Source organism: Sus scrofa, chromosome 17, assembly GCF_000003025.6.
Source record: "Sus scrofa isolate TJ Tabasco breed Duroc chromosome 17, Sscrofa11.1, whole genome shotgun sequence".
Classification (NCBI taxonomy): Eukaryota; Metazoa; Chordata; class Mammalia; order Artiodactyla; family Suidae; genus Sus; species Sus scrofa.
In genome coordinates this window covers 34,424,828-34,440,772 of record NC_010459.5, presented here as the reverse complement: position 1 = coordinate 34,440,772, position 15,945 = coordinate 34,424,828, and the positions used below count along the sequence as shown (strand labels likewise).

At 52.8% G+C, this 15,945-nt stretch overlaps 1 protein-coding gene across 3 annotated transcripts; it reads left to right on the top strand.

Moving 5' to 3' along the window:
- On the top strand, positions 3,044-15,155 carry FAM110A (family with sequence similarity 110 member A). 3 transcript variants are annotated; one of them, XM_021077746.1, is made up of 3 exons: positions 3,044-3,281; positions 10,161-10,276; positions 13,594-15,155. In XM_021077746.1, exon 3 carries the CDS (start codon positions 13,691-13,693, stop codon positions 14,576-14,578), a length of 888 nt encoding a protein of 295 aa, XP_020933405.1. In that variant the 5' UTR covers positions 3,044-3,281; positions 10,161-10,276; positions 13,594-13,690; the 3' UTR covers positions 14,579-15,155. The 3 variants fall into 3 exon arrangements, with proteins under 3 accessions (XP_020933405.1, XP_020933406.1, XP_013840665.1); XM_021077747.1 differs by lacking the exon at positions 10,161-10,276; XM_013985211.2 differs by having other exon boundaries at positions 3,044-10,276.

The window sequence follows — 15,945 nt, the reverse complement described above, 5'->3', positions numbered from 1 at the left end:
ATCACCAGGATGCTGTTGGCACACGACGTTGCTCAGTGTTCTGGAATCCGAATGGGCCCAGATGATTTCTCTTTGTGTGGCCTAAACTGGAATCTGAACAAAGTTCTTTCTGCCCTCTGTTTGCCTCATTTTCCTCATCTGAGAATGAGGCTCAGGGTATTTTTTTTTTTTTGGGGGGGAGTACATCCGAGGCACATGGAAGTTCCCAGGCTAGGAGTCGAATAGGACTGCAGCTGCCAGCCTACGCCGCAGCCACAGCAATGCCGGATCCTTAACCCACTGAACGGGGCCAGGGATCAAACCCGTGTCCTTATGGATAGCAGTTGGGTTTGCTACCACTGCGCTACAACAGGAACTCCTAGGCTCAGGGTTTTTTGTGTTTTGTTTGTTTTAAGCTCCAGGGCATCCAGGGCAGATGAGCAAGCTTTGAAGATGCAGGCGTCAGCAGGGCTTTTCTCCAGTCATCTCAAATCTCTCTCAACCCTGGATGAAATCTATACATTTCAGAGAAGAATCTGACCACAACACCGTTGTTGTCACTCCTGTTTTAATGATGGGGAAGCTGAGGTCTGGGAGGCACCCTAGCAATGAGTTCACAGGGTCATATGCTTCTGTCAAATTTGATAAAGTGAAGTATTTTAACCTCAGTCTGTTAAAACCACCATCTTCTTCCATTCCGACGTCCCCTGGTGTCAGATGATGTTGGCGTGAGTGCGAGCCTTCTGGGGCTCTGGCTTAAGAGGACCTTGCCATTTAGTTTGGGTTTAGTGGTTTTACTTACGTGGTTTCCAGTCACTTTTATGAATAGTTAAATGATTTACCAACTGCTCTGGTATGGGAATGGCTTCCAAGAATACCCCCACCCAGCACAATGAGCTGAGTCCCCTGGCACTGTGACATGAAAATGCAGAGGCAGAGGTCATAGGTTGATGTGTACGAAGGGTCCTACGGTGCCCAGTACCACCAGCATGTGGTAGTGGAGGAGAGGTTTGAAATGGACACATGGAGCTGGAAGCTTGTTTGTGGAAACTACTAGGGAGGTATGTCGAACAGGTAATTCACAAAAATATTATTTTTCTGGACTTCCTCATGTTTGTAGAATTGATTGTTGAGGTTTCTTTATCTTTCTAACCAAATCATGACTTTATTACCTAATTTTATATCTGTAATTTTACAGTCCTTTTCTTCAATGAGACTCCCTAAATTGTTTAAGCCTCAGGAAGTACAAAGTCTGGACCTGTTTTACTTAGTTTTCTTTGTCTTTTAGGATCACAGGCTCCGCCTTTGCCTCGCCTCACCGCTACTGTCAAACAGGTCTTGTGCAGTTTCATGGGAGTATAACAGGATGGATGAGAGGACTCCTGCTGGATCCAGATAAACTTTAGTTTTCTGATCTATAAAACAGGAATAATAATATAATCTTTCGGAGCTCCTGTCATGGATCAGAGGTTAAGGAACCTGACTAGTATCCATGAGGATGCAGGTTCCATCCCTGGCCTCACTCAGTGGGTTAAGGATATGGTGTGGCCACGAGCTGTGGTGTAGGTCACAGACTTGGCTCAGATCTGGAGTTGCTGTGGCTGTGGCGTAGACTGGTGGCTGCAGCTCCAGTTGGACCCCTAGCCTGGGAACCTCCATATGCTGTGGTTGTGGCCCTGAAAAGACAAACAAACAGAAATAATAGAATCTTTCTCCTCAGATGGTTATGAAGTCAAGTGAGACATTGTGAGTATGGCCTTGAGCACAGTCTAGCAAGGGCACAGTTAGTGCTGGGTTTTGTATTTAGCTGGTCCTCACAGTCTCCTGTTGATGTCAGAGCCAGTCCTGAAATGGCTGGCTGTGCCCATGCCAGAGTACAGTCATGGTTAGCTAGGGCTACATTATTAGCCCTCTTCCCTCACCTGCCCAAGGCATGTCACAGTCAATGCTCAATCACTGACAATCCAATCAAAAAATGAAAAACACCAGTTGGGACGGAAAACAGTCTGACTCCAAAATGAGCAATGCCCTAGACCCAAACAGTGACTCACAGCTAAAAAATTCCCTCATCTGGAAGGGCTGAGTTAATTTTTCTAATTCTCTTTTTAAAATTTGTTTTTTGGAAGTGCCCTTGTGGCACAGTGGGTTAAGGATTTGGCATTGCTGCAACTGTGGCACAGGCTGCAAATGTCATGCAGGTTCAGTCCCTGACCCAGGAACTTCCACATGCTGAGGGTGCAGCCAAAAGAAAACAATTATACTGGTTTAACTGTTGGAAGCTTGGAAAATTCATATCAGCAAAAAGAAGAAATTAACTATTGCACATGTTAATACATAAATGTAGTCCATGTGATATTACAATTACATATTTAATGCATATTTACATTGTACATAGTACTTTGACACAACTTTTAGAAATATAAGACTTAGTGCTTTCCCCATATTTTAACGTCATTCTAAATGACTGCATAATATTTCTCATCAGAAAGTGAGGATAGTTAAAGGTACCTATAACTATGAGCACTGACAAGAGTTGTGTCATGAAAAATTACTTGTAAAAAGCTCTGTAAACTCAGTTCTTCTGCAGGATGGATTTATATATCCAATCTCCTTTTACTGAGCACTGAAGTTATTGCTGTTATTTTGCTACAGTAAATAAAGCTGGGCTATATTAATCTTGTTCATATATTCGGTTATTTCCTTTGTCAATATTGAGAGTGCTGGATATACGCTACTTCAAACTAACCCACTCACTCTGCAGATTGGGGAACAGAGAGGGAAAGGGGCGTGCACGGGCTCACAGAGCGAGTTAGTTGGAAAGTCAGTACTAGGAACCGGGAGTAAGTCCCTGCTGAGCAAGGGCAAGAACCAGAGGCCACTGGGGAGGTGAGAGGCGGTGAGGGGCGGGGATGGACCTCGGTGCCGCCGGCCAGGGCTCACCCTCCTGGCTGAAGCTGAGTGGTCGCCTGGCAACGCGGGCGGCGCGGCGTTCGAACGGAAGCGAGAAACCAATCAGGATGTCCGGGGCAAACCATTCCGGTGTGGTGGAGGGGGGAGCGGCGCGTTCACTTCCCCTTCCCCTGCGTCCCCAGAACTTTACTCTGGTGGGGGCTTGGAACAGTCGAGTCCCCTACCTCCTCTCGGGTGTTGAGGGCAGCTCAGAAGGACCTCCCGTGCTTCCCTACGCGGGGCTGGGGCCTCCCGAGACGCGTTGTGTGCGACCGTTCCCCGCCTGGGTCCGAGCTGTCAGCCTCCTCAAGACCCGCACTGGAGGAGCCGGACTCGCCTAGCGCGGGCTCCAGGTGAGGGCACGGGTGGCCCGGGGCGCCAGCCCGGGTCTAGGGGGTGCTCAGTTCACCCTGCGCCTGCTGTGCGCGTCCTCCCCGCGTGGTACCTGCGGCGAGGAGGTGGTACCCCATTTCACAAATGAGAACGCTGAGGCTCAGGGAGGCAGTATCCTAGTCTAGCAGAGAATCCGATACAGGTCTTTCTGCTCCATACCTCAGTCTCTAGTCTACGTTGATCTAAATAGATCTGCCTTGAGAGGCTCAGATGGGTCACTTTCTTAGCCTCTTATCAACAGGAACATGGACAGTAGAGCCCTGGCTGGAGCCCCATCTGGCTGTCCCTCTCCCGTGTCGTCCTGCGGGGTGGGGGTGGGGGGTCCCCTCCTGGACATCTGTCTTCACTTCTCCAGAAAGCCAGGGGGTGGACTTTGGGCTCACTTGGGATCTTTCTGCCTGTGGGGCTCTGAATTAAGTGCTGTCCCTCTCAGAGGCTCTGGTGGGACTGACATTTCTGGGCTAGGTGCCAGGGGGGGCTGCTCTGGCTCTCCAGTTGTTGTTGGATTCTTGGGAATCTACCACAGGTCGGCGGGAAAGGCTAGAGGCAGCCCCTCAACCAAAGACACTAGTCACCAGAGACTTTGGAGTTGGGGGTGGGCCTGGGATCCCTCCTGGTAGAGCATCTGACCAGGCTCTGTTTCCTGGGGACCCCCACCCCCTATCTCCCACCCCCAGGTTGCTGCTGTTGCTGTCCTTTTGTAGGTGGGGAAACTGAGGGTCTAAGAAGTTAAGCCCCTTGCCCAAAGTCATATGGTCAGACTTGGCAACTCTGGGGCTGGCTCCCAGTCTATCTGGCTTCAATCTTGGATTCCTAGACACTCAGAATGGTGGCATCTGGAAGTCTGGAATCTCTTTAAGTGGAGTTACTTACCCTCTCTCCTCCAAATCCACCTCCTTGGTGGGGGGGAGAGGAGTTCTGGAAGCTCAGAAAGAAAACAAGTCTTTCCTTCATTCTTTTAACAAATATTTACCAACTTCATATGGCCCCACCCTCCCCCTTCTCTATTTTGTTTTTCTCAGTAGCATTTACCGCGCTGATGTCCTATAATTTCACTTATTAGCAAGTTTATTATCTTCTCTGACTGGAATGTGACGCAGGGAGGGGTTGGGCTAAGTGAGGTAGTTACCTCCAGTGCAAAATTGAGGGGTGCCTAAAACCCCAGTAATCAAATGACTAGAGCTAACATTTGTTGATCATTTGCTGAGCGCTCTGCTGGTGGGAGTTCAGTCGATATGCAGCACAGCCCCCCAGCTCTGTCGCAATTACAGGTGCTTCCTCCTGACCTAGCTGTCCCACTTCTAGGTGGAGTGACAGAGGTGCAGTGAGGCTGCAGTGTGGTTTGTAATAGAGAGAGACGACACACATACTTGGTGGCCGTTGCTAGAGGCTGACAGGTTCTTTATGTACTGATGTGGCACAATTAATAACATAATTGATAATATGTTAATAACACATATTAAGAACAATATAACTGAGTTAAAGAGCAAGATGAAAACAGTACAGAGAGCTGTTGCCATATGTGTAAAAAATAGACTATATGTCCATTATTGTTTGTTTGTGACTAACATCTCACTGGGAGGACGTGCAGCTATCTCGTCGCAGTGATGCCTGCAGGGAGGGAAACTGGGGACAGGAGTGGGAGGGAGGTTTTTTTTTTTAACTTTATTCCCTTTAGAGCTTTTGAATTTTGAGCCACATACATATATCACCGGGTTAAAACATATATGTCTTATAGGAGTTCCCACTGTGGCGCAGTGGAAATGACTCCGACTAGGAATCATGAAGTTGTGGGTTCGATCCCTGGCCTTGCTCAGTGGGTTAAGGATCTGGCGTTGCCGTGAGCTGTGGTGTAGGTCACAGATGCGGCTCGGGATCCTGTGTGGCTGTGGATGTGGCAGAGGCTGGCAGCTGTAGCTCCAATTGGACCCCTAGCCTGGGAACCTCCACACGCTGTGGGTGAGGCTCTATAAAAAGGAAAAAAAAATTATATATGTATATATATATGTATTATAGATGATCTAATCATGAGACCACTGTCCTGTCTCTGTTCTGTCACTTGCTCGTGACTTTGGGTAAGTTTCTGTACTTCTCTGGGCCAAGAAAAAAGGCCATGATTGTGAGCTCAGGCCCAGGCAGAGGGCAGCCTGGGACAGGAAGTGGGCTTGGTTGTGGGTCAGTCCCAACCCCACCTTCCTCATCCTGTGTGCCAGGCCCTTCCCAAAGGCTTTGCATGGCAGTATCTCTGCTGCCAGTCCCTTTGTCCTCATCTTGCAAGCTCAGGTGCACACCTGGCGTCCAGAGGATTGAGTGGGCAGAGGTGTGAGGTCGGCGGGCCAAACAGGAGATCGTTGCCTTAGGCTGCGGCACCCACACCCCTCCTGCAGCCTGTTTACCTCTTCTTTCTGAGGTTTGTGCAAGGTTGCCCTGGGCAGAGCTGACTCCAGGCAGGCTGGGGCACGAGTGTCTGGGAGAAGTCCAGAAATAGCACGGGGCCCGCGTGGCCCTAGAGGATGCCCAGCTGGGTGTTTCTGACCCGGACAGCTGGGCTGAAATCGAGCTGGGCTGTCCTAGTGTCCTGGGGTCCCTGCTGCCTGGAGCCTTGCTGATCCCCCTCTGGGGCAGAAGAGGGCCTCCCTGTCTCCACCCACGTCTGGGCCAGGCTTCTGCTGAAGAGAAAGGGAGAAGCAGGTGGAAGGAAGGGGTGAGGTGGGAGGGCAGAGTGTCAAGAACATTAGAAACCACACCTCTGCTCCCTCAGCAAAGAATAAAAATCACTAACACCTCTTGAGCACTTATTACTGTGTGCTAAGTACTTCACAAGTATGAACGCCTTTCATTCCCTCAGTCCTATGACCTAAGGTCCTTACTGCTGTGGTTCTTTCCCCCCTTTGAAGGGAAATCGAGCACAAGGGAGGTCTAATCCCTTGCAGAAAGTCACCTAAACCTGGAATTTGAATCCAGGGAGTCCAGCTTCAGACTCTGCACCCTCTCTTTACTTTCTTTTTAAAATATATAAAATAAAATTTGCCATTTTAACCTTTATTTTTGGCCACACCCGTGGCACCTGGAAGGTCCTGGGGGCAGGGATTGAATCTGAGCTGCAGCTGCAGTGACACTGGATCTTTTAACTGATTGCACTGGGCAGGGGACTGAACCTGCACCTCAGCGGCGACCTGAGCTGCTGCAATGACAGTGCCAGCCCCTTAACCCACTGTGCCACAGTGGGAACTCCCCCTTTTAACTATTTTTAAGTGTATAGTCCAGTGGCATTAAGTTTTTTCACTTGTTGGGCAACCGTGACCACCATCCACCTCCAGAACTTTTTCATCTTAAACGGAAACTCCATACCCACTAAACAGCAGCTCCCTGTTCTCTTCTCCCTCCAGCCCCTGGAAACCACCGCTCTACTTTCTGTCTCTGAATTTGACTCCTCGGGTTGCCTCATATACGTGGGAGAGTATTTGTCCTTTTGTGACAGACTTATTTCACTCAGCATAATGACTTCAGGGCTCATCCATGTTACAGCAGGTGTCAGAATTTCCTTGCTTTTTAAAACTAAGTAACATTCCATTGTAAGTATGCATCCCATTTTGTTTATTCATCTGCCAATGGACACTTGAGGGTTGTTTCCACTTTTTGGCTACTGTGAATAATGCTGCTGTGGATTGGTGTGCAAATATCTGTTCAAGTTCCTGCTTTCAGTTCTTTTGGGGATATACCCAGACGTAGAATTGCTGGATCCTATTCTATTTCAACAGTTTTGTCCAGGGAGTTCCCATGTGGCTCAGTGGGTTAAGGATCTGGCATTGTCACTGGATCACTGCTGTGGCTTGGGTTCGATCCCTAGCCCAGGAATTTCTGCATGCCAAGGGTGCGGCCAAAAAAAAAAAAAAAAAAAAGAAAATTTTGCCTCATCGGCATACTATTTCCACAGTGGCTGCACCATTTTATATTCCCGACAGTACACAGGGTTCTAATTTCTCCTCATTCTCACCAACGCTTGTTATCTGTTTTTGTTTGTCTCTTTGATAATGGCTATCTTATGGGTATGACAAGGTATGTCATTCTGGTTTTGCATTTCCCTGACAATTAGTGATGCTGAGCATATTTTCATGTGCTCATTGGCCATTTGTATACCTTCTTTGGAGAAATAACTATTCAAGTGACTTTACATTCTTAGACTTGTAACCTTGGAGAGAATTGGTCAACACTCTGGGCTGATGAAGCCCTCACCCAGGAGCTGGGCCCTGGAGCATCTATTTGGTTAAACAGTTATCAAGGCTTACATTTTAGTGGCACTTGTCATGCATGGGCCTCGCACGGGGAGGGAGGCACTGTTAGGGATCCTGATTTACAGTTGGGGAAACTAAGGCATGGAAAAGCCACATATCTTACATTTCACAGCTAATCACTGGTTGAGCTGGGATTTGACCCCAGGCAGGTTGGTCCCAGAATCCATGCTGCAGGGGTAGCCAGGGTGATAGAGTCAAAAAAGACACTACCGGCCATGGACCCAGCTTGGGCAGAGGTTTGGATGTAGCATCTTTGGAGGAAGAAAGGGGCTCAGGGAAATGTCTGGAGCTCAGCTTGAATGGGGGCTCCTGGAGGCTGGAGGAGGAGAGGGACAGACGGAGGAAGGCCTGGGGCAGGGTTTGGGGTCAGCAGGAGGCTTGGTTCTGAGGGACCTTGGTCTTTGAAACAGCTTGGGTTCTAGTCCTGCCACTTGGTCAGTGGTGCTCTCTCTTGAGCTTGGTCCCTGGAGGAAGGAGATAGGGAAGAGCATGATGGGTTCTTAGCCCAAAGGGAGAGATGGGAAACAAATGAGGGTGAAATGTAAAATTACAAGGTATGATGGATGCTTGGGAGGGGACAAACTGGGTGAGGGAGTTGGCAGGATCCTCAGGGTGGTCAAGAAGGCCTCTCTGAGAAGGTGAAGAGGGAAGAGGTACCAAGGAGAGAAGGGATGGTGCAAAGGCCCTGAGGCAGAAAAGACCTTGGTGTGCTCGGAACAGCAGGGCCGACTCTGGCTGGAGCAGGAAAGGCTGGAGATGAGGTGGGAGAGGAGGCCAGGGACTTGGAGGGCTCGAGGGCCAAGTGGAGAGTGAATTTCCTTCTCAGGTGATGGGGAACCACAACACTGGGGGCATGAGGTGGTTTAAGCAGAGCGTGATGAGATCTGAGTTCTCTTGGGATAACCCTACCATTACTGCCCTCACTATAGTTGCAGAAACAGACCCAGGACCATAGCTGGGGGTGCTTCCTAAGGTGGCTTCTCCCTCAGGGACCCCAAGAGGGAGGCTGTAGATTCCTTAGGAGTCCTCTGGTAAGTGGCCAAGGCCCAATACTGGGGATTTGTCTCCTCCACGCCCCTGCCCCCCAGGCCGGGGTTCAAATTCTGGATCTGCCATTTACCAGCTGTGTGACCTCAGCCAAGTGGCCCCAACCTCTCTGTGCCTTGGTTTTCTCAACTATAAAATGGTCATAATAGTGGTACCTACCTTCCAGTGGAGGTGTGGGGATTAAATGAGTTAACATACATAAAGAACTTAGAACAAGAGCCAGGTACAAAGAAAGCACTTGGAAAAGTTCTTACCTATTTTATGAAAATTGCTATTTGTTGCCTTGCTTTTACTACTGTTAGAGCCTAACTGAGCACAACCCCCCCATCCTGACACATTGTTGTCTTAGTAGAGGACCAGGCAGGGACCCAGAGGGCTGCTGTGGAAAATGGTGGTCTTTTTGCCTCCTTTATCCCCCTAAAATCAGGCCCCAGGGGCTGGTGGAGGCCTCAAGGTTGACTCACTCCCAGGGAGAGGAGAGCTGTTCCTCGAGTCACTTACTGTCCCCTCCTGCCCTCCACCCCAGTCCTGGCATAGCCCCTTGCCAGGCACAGATGTGGACCCGGGCCCTCTTTGGTCTCCCCAGAGCTCTGGTCTGAGGCCAGTGGGCACTTTCTTCTCTGGGCCTCAGGATCCCAGCGGAACCTGGCTTAAGTGAATGTGCCACCTAAAGTGACATAATAGGGCTTGCGCTGGCAGAGGAGACACTTCCATTCCAGGGCTTCCTTCTTTGCAAGGCTGGTCACCTCATCTCTAAAATGGGGGTTAAATAGTTCCTTCCACCCAGGGGGCTCCAGAGATTTAAATAAGTACCGTGTCTGGCATTCGAAAATTCTAAGTATTATAATTACTATTATTGCTGTTTACTAAAGTTTACAGCTTGCACAGAGCTTCTACGGGCACTCTCAGGCCCTAATAACTCACAATGACCTGGCCTGGAGGGTGGGACTCTCCTTTCTTGACAGAATGGAGGGTCAGAGAGGTCCAGCAACCTGCTCAGGGACACACAGCTGGACAGGGGTGGCATTAAGATTTGGTCTGGAGGCAAAGTGCTCAGGTTGGATTCTCCAGGGTGGCTTTGGCAACTTACTCATTCTGTCCCAGCCATAGCTCCCCCTTATTCAAATGGGGGTAATAATTGAGCTGGCCTCATAGGAGGTGCGGGGAAGACTAAAATGAATGAATCAATACCAAGAGAAGCGCTTTGCTCAAGCCTGACACAGTGACCATTAACTAGCGGTCATCGAGGCTGTGGGAGAGAAGGACTCGGCTTTTCCATCTCGAAGGTGGGTGCTCTGGCCCCAGTGGGCCTGAAGGACTCTGCGCCAGATGTGCTGACGGGGCCAGTGCAGCTGTGGGAGGGGCGGGCCCGGCTCGCGGAAGAGCTTCCTGCTGGAGGCCCGGGGCGGCTGGGACCAGGTCCCGGCGCCGAGTCAGCTGCCAGCGGGCCTGGGCTTGGGTGCCGGCTGCTGCCTGGCTTTCCTTCTCCCTTTTCAGTAATCCCTGGGCCGGCGGGTTCACTCGCCCGCTGCCGGCCGCCGGAAGTTGCGCAAACGCGTGTTACCTGAGCCCAGGTGGGCCGGGCCGAGGAGCGCAGAGCCGGGCGCAGTCAGGTACGTGCGGGCCGGGGCTGGGGGCGCCCGGCCGGGGTGGGGGGCTGCCCGGGCACCTCTGCCCCCTCGGGATGGCGGGGACAGAGCAGGGGCTCACCTTCAGGGCTGGGCGAGGCTGTAGGAATCGTGCGGTCAGCTCCCTCCTTTAAGAGCCAGGAGGACCCGGGCTCAGAGAGGGGCGCCAAGCGGACAGAGTCACACAGCCCGCCCCCGGGCTGGCGGCCTCCTCTGCCGCTGGGAGTCCCCAAGATTTCCCCCAGCTGGGGAGGGCAGAAGCCAGACCCGGATACCGTCTCTCGCGACTGCCCCTCCGCAGCCTCCTGAGGCTTGGCGCCAGGGAAGCCGGTGCGGAGGGAGCAAGGTGGGGCCGTTTCCTCTGGGGATGCCAGTGAGAAAGGCTCGGGCCGGCGCTTTTGGGGTCATTTGTGGGTAGCTTTTGAAATCCGTGGGTGGCGTGCTGAGTGATGAGAGGAGGCCTCAGAGAGGGCACGAGTCCCGCCCGGGGACCGAGCGCCTGGCTTCTGGTCGCAGGAGCCGCAGCCTATCACGGTTTGCCCACCTGTGAAATGGGTCTTGTTCACTGATTAGCCTCCTTTGTCCTCAGCTTCGGCTTGGACAGATCCTTCTTGGAGAGTGCTTAGAGACCCCTGCGAGAGGGGCGTTCTCAGGAGTTGGGTCACAGCCATAATACAAACAAGGAGCCCACCTCAAGCAGCGCCACCGCCTTTTTGCCAGGTGTTGGGGAAAGTCCTCGACTTGTTTTATCTCTCCATCCTCACGGTGATCCGGAGGATCAGGAAGGTCTATTTTTAACAGCATTTGACAGATAAGGAAACCAAGTCTGGAAGAGGCACAGTTACTTGCGCAAGGCGCACAGCGGGCTAGTGGGCGAGCTCCGGGCGAGCCGCCCAGCGACCCCAAAGCCGGGTTTGGCTCCTTGCATCCGTCCCGGCCCCCACCGGAAGAGCGCCTGGGGCCAGTACGGCCGGCAGGAGCGGCGTGGGGCCCCAGGTTGGGGGGTGCGCTGGGCTTCTGCCCCAGCCCTGCCCATCTGACCTCCTTCCTCCCTCTGTTTCCCCGGATGGTGCCCGTGAGGGAACCACCGCAGCCACCAACGGGTTGGACTGGTTTGGGAGGCGGAGGCCTGGGGGTGGGGCAGAGTCTAGCTACCCTGACAGGGCTCTCAGCGGGGCTGCCTTTCCTGTGACCCTTCCTGCCAGAGGTCTCTTGGGGGTTGGCCCTGAACAGGGTAGCCTTCCTCTCCCACCTCCTCCATCCCTTCTACCTAGGGAGCAGCTCTGGCCCTGGGTCAACAGCCCCCAAGGTTCTACTCTTATCTTGGCTTTGCTGCAGAGATCTCAAACTGGGGGCAGGGGGCCAGACTAGGGGAGGGGGGTTAGATATGTTTGCTGATGTGTTTTGTTTGCTCTGTCCATTTACTATTTTTAAAGTTATTAATATCAAATATGCTAAGAATCTAGAGGGTTTTTTAAAAAATGCACTTCTGGATTTCCAGCTTCCTAGAACCTTCTAGACTTATCATCTTGGACCTATATCCCTGCAGTAGGCTGGGTGTGCCCCTCTCTAGTTTACCACTCACATTTGGCCCTCAGAATTTCAACTCCGTGAAAATCTATTGAATGCCTATTATGCGTAAAGATCACCATCTTGAAACGCAGATGCAGTGGCCAAATCAGACCCCTACCCCTCCTGGAACTATTTTAGGAGTTGGTGAACAAAGAGTAAAACTACCCTTTTTTAGATGAGTGAATTAGGCTTCATATGCATTTGTGTCTTATTTATTGGCTCTGAGACCTAGGTCGGTCACTTCTTTGAGTCTCAGTTTCTCCATCTATAAAAATGAGGTGACAGTTACCCACATCACAGGTTTGTTGGAAGATTACAGGAGAGGATGGTGTCAAATGTCTGGGAGAGGGAGACTCCTGCCTCCCCACGCCAATCCAGATTCTTCCCTTCTGGCATTCTGGATGTCTCGGTGGGGCTGTCCAATATAGCTCTCTGCTATGAATGGACGTGCTCTAGTCTGTGCTGTCTAGTAGAGTGACTGCTGGCTGCATATGACTATCAAGCACTTAAAATGTGCCTAGAGTGATTCAGGAGCTGAATTGTAAGTGTGTATTTAATTTAAATTTAAAGTTAAGACTGAGTAGCCATATCTGGCTAATGGCTATTGGATGAATTAGACAATACAGGGTTAGATGGCATAAATTACAGACCCCAAATGGTATCATCTAGACAGAGTTCCTTTCCTGCATTTTGCACCTGAAAAGGTTCAGGACTTGCTCTGTGGGTTTTCTTTTGGCTCTTCTCCAGGGGACTGTGGGCAGCACTTTGTGGCTCCAGCCCTTCCTTGGAAAAAAGGGTTGGGGTGGCCATCAGGCTGGGGCACTGGGGCCTGATGCTTAGGTGATCGTGTGGAGACATGTGCACCCAGGTGTGGGCCCTCCTGTCTATGGGTGCGCATCCCTCCGCTGCTGGCAGATCCAGAGTCTGCTGGATGCTGCTAAGCAGGGCTGTGTGATCTTGGCTATTACTGGCTTCGCTTAGTGCAGCATAGCTCAGGGCTGATGTGTCCACGTGACAGACGTCCATGGATCCCTATGGGCCTGGCATTGGAGTTTCATACTGAAGGCTAATGGGTGTCTGGACTCCACTGGGGCAGGGGTGGGGACTTTGTACACTCCTCCTCCACAAGCTCTGCTGCTGTGCCTGGGGCTTGGCATGTCTAGGCGGGTGGATGGCACAGGGCAGCTTCCTGCCTGGGTGAGGTAGAGGTTGTACCAGGCTCCCTGTGGGCATTCCACAGGGTCGACCCTAAGACCCTTGCATAAGCACCTCCCCACTTGGAGGCAAGGGGCAGAGCCGTTGACTTGATGAATTAGGTTAATCTAGTTTGCCTCCCTGGGCTTCATTTTCCCCATCAAAACAGTAAGATGGAGCTGTTAAGAGGACCCACTGAGGTTGACCTGGCTGGTACCCTGCACTCATCCTGGAGCCCATTTTGCGTCCTTTAAAATGTGCCTTGTCCTGTCTTTTCTGCTTAGGCTGCCCGAATCTTTCTTCTTAGGCACCTTTTTATCTCCGCCTCAGCTGGGCCTGGCCCCTGGAGGAGGCGGGAAGTGGGCGGAGCCACAGGCCCTCCATTGGGTACTTTCTGCCTGCTGATTGGCTCCCTGTGAATCAGAGGCGTGGCCATTACCTTTTAATAGGGAAGGCGTCTTCAGCCTCTTTCAGTCTTTGCCGAGCCTTTTGTCTGAGTGTGCACTGCCCCTTTTTTCTTTCTTTCCTCTCTGCAGCCGTTGCGGAGTCCAGCTGCCAGCCTTCTGCCTGGATCTCTGTTTCCTCATTTTGCTAGTCTCCTGAGACAGAAGCCTTCGGGGGTATGTTACAGCCATGCCCGTGGACACGCTGACTCCGGGAGCCCGGGATACCCCTGCCGCCCTGCCTTTCCGCCTCCGGACCAAGGTCCCCGGCTACCTGCTACGGCGTCCAGCAGACAGTGGAGCCCGGAAACCTAGCGCTGTAGAACGCCTGGAGGCTGACAAGGCCAAGTACGTCAAGAGCCTGCATGTAGCCAACACCCGCCAGGAACCTGTGCAGCCCCTGCTGTGCAAACAGCCACTCTTCAGCCCTGGGACTCGCCGCACTGTGCTCACGCCTAGCCGCCGAGTGCTGCCTGGCCCAGGCCGCCGGCCCCAGCTGGACCTGGACATCCTTAGCAACCTCATCAACTTGTGTGATAGTCCAGTGTCCCCTGCCGAGGCCAGCCGTACCCCTGGACGGGTCGAGGGGGCCTGCCAGCCTCCACCAGCCACGCCCCCACGCCCACCACCCAGTACTGCTGCAGTCCGCCGCGTGGATGTCCTTCCGCTGCCAGCCTCACCAGCCCAGCCCTGCCCATCGCCAGGCACTGCTGCCTCCAGCCCGGCCCGGCCCCCCGGTTTGCAACGTTCCAAATCGGACCTGAGTGAGCGCTTCTCGCGGGCAGCAGCTGACCTGGAGCGATTTTTTAACTTCTGTGGCCTGGACCCAGAGGAGGCCCGCGGGTTGGGTGTGGCCCATCTGGCACGGGCCAGCTCAGACATTGTGTCCCTGGCGGGGCCCAGTGCTGGGCCGGCCAGCTCTGAGGGGGGCTGCTCCCGCCGGAGCTCTGCCACCGTCGAGGAGCGGGCCCGGGAGCGCGTGCCTTATGGCGTGTCAGTGATAGAGCGCAATGCCCGGGTGATCAAGTGGCTGTACGGATTGCGGCAAGCGCGGGAGACTCCCGCAGCTGAGGGCTAGGCCTTCGCTACCCTCAGCCTTCGCCGCAGAACAGATCTTAGAGAGGCTATTGGCCTCTTGGCCCCTCCTGAGTCCATTCCATGGCTTGGAGCAGACCCAAGGCTGCTGCCTTGTGTGAACTGGGTATGGAGGCAAGGGCTTGGAGGCTGGACCAGCATCCATCTGTCAAGGACTGACCTGGAGAGAGGTGCCTCTTGACTTTGGACCACTGCTGACCCCTCATATGCAGGTCTTGACATGAATGTACCCCGGCTTATGGGTTTGGATTTGGGGCACTTGGCCCTCCCCACTGAGAGTGAGGGGCCAAGGGATCTCACCAAAGCTGTCTACTCAGCAGCTCTGCTTCTTTCTTCCTTCCTTGGCCTCTCTCCTTTGCCAACTTCCTCTTCCTTACCCAGTGGGCCTTGGTTCCCTGGAAATCAACCCCGGGTGGGGGCAGGGAGGAATGGCCTCTCCACTGTTCTTCAAGGGCCTTGGCAGCCAGGCGTAGGTGGGTAGACTGCAAGAGGGACTGGTAGTCTGCAGTGCTCTGACTTCCCTCCCTTTGGTTAATAAACACAAATGCTTGTTTTTCAAAGGCTGTGCCGTCAGACTCTTCTGTGTTCTCTGTAAGGGGAAGAGGTGGAAGAAGTTTTGGGATGGGGCCCATGAAACTCAGTAACTGTCCATCCCAGGATCTGGGGGTGGGGGTGGCAGGTGTGAGTCCAGTGCCTGGCTGTCCTGAGACTTGCCCCACAGAGCATCCTCAGAACCCCTCTGGGAGGCTGGGTGGCGGGCCTCCTTTGTAGTGGGGGACACTGGGTCTGGCCACAGAGTGAGTCGGGATAGAACTGGGAAGAGGACGGAACTTTCCCCTGCATCAGGAAGGGGACCTGCAGGGGAAGGGCTGACAGGAGCGTATACCCTCCCCAACCATAAGTGTTCTACCCTTTCCCAACCCAGCCCAGGTCCCAAGGGGGCAGGAAGCTCAGAGAGGTCAAACCCTGAACTTGAGGTCACACAGGCCATCAATCGGAGTTTGGAAGTGGAAGTTCTTGGACATAGACGGACTTGGGGTGGAGAGCAAAAAACAGGCAGTCTCGCTTCCAACTCTGGGTGACCCGGGGTAAGGCAGTCTCCCTCTCTAGGCCTCCGTGGGAGAGTTGGAGTTGTGCTCTTTTTTGGGGTGAGGGCAGGTTGAAGGAGGTGCCTGGCACTGGGCTTTGTCTTGGCTCCTTCCCATCTCCCTCCAGATTAGTTACCTGCTAAGAGTCCCCATCCTTGGCTGGTGAAGTAGTCAGGGCTAGGGCCGGGCACCCAAAGGGTGAGAGCCTGGGTGGCCTCTGGATCCCCGTCTTCCCATGGGAGGGGGTGGGGCTGGGAGGGGG

Excerpts from the sequence above, each read along its gene's own strand:
- FAM110A (XM_021077747.1), top strand. The coding sequence starts at position 13,691 with ATGCCCGTGGACACGCTGACTCCGGGAGCCCGGGATACCCCTGCCGCC.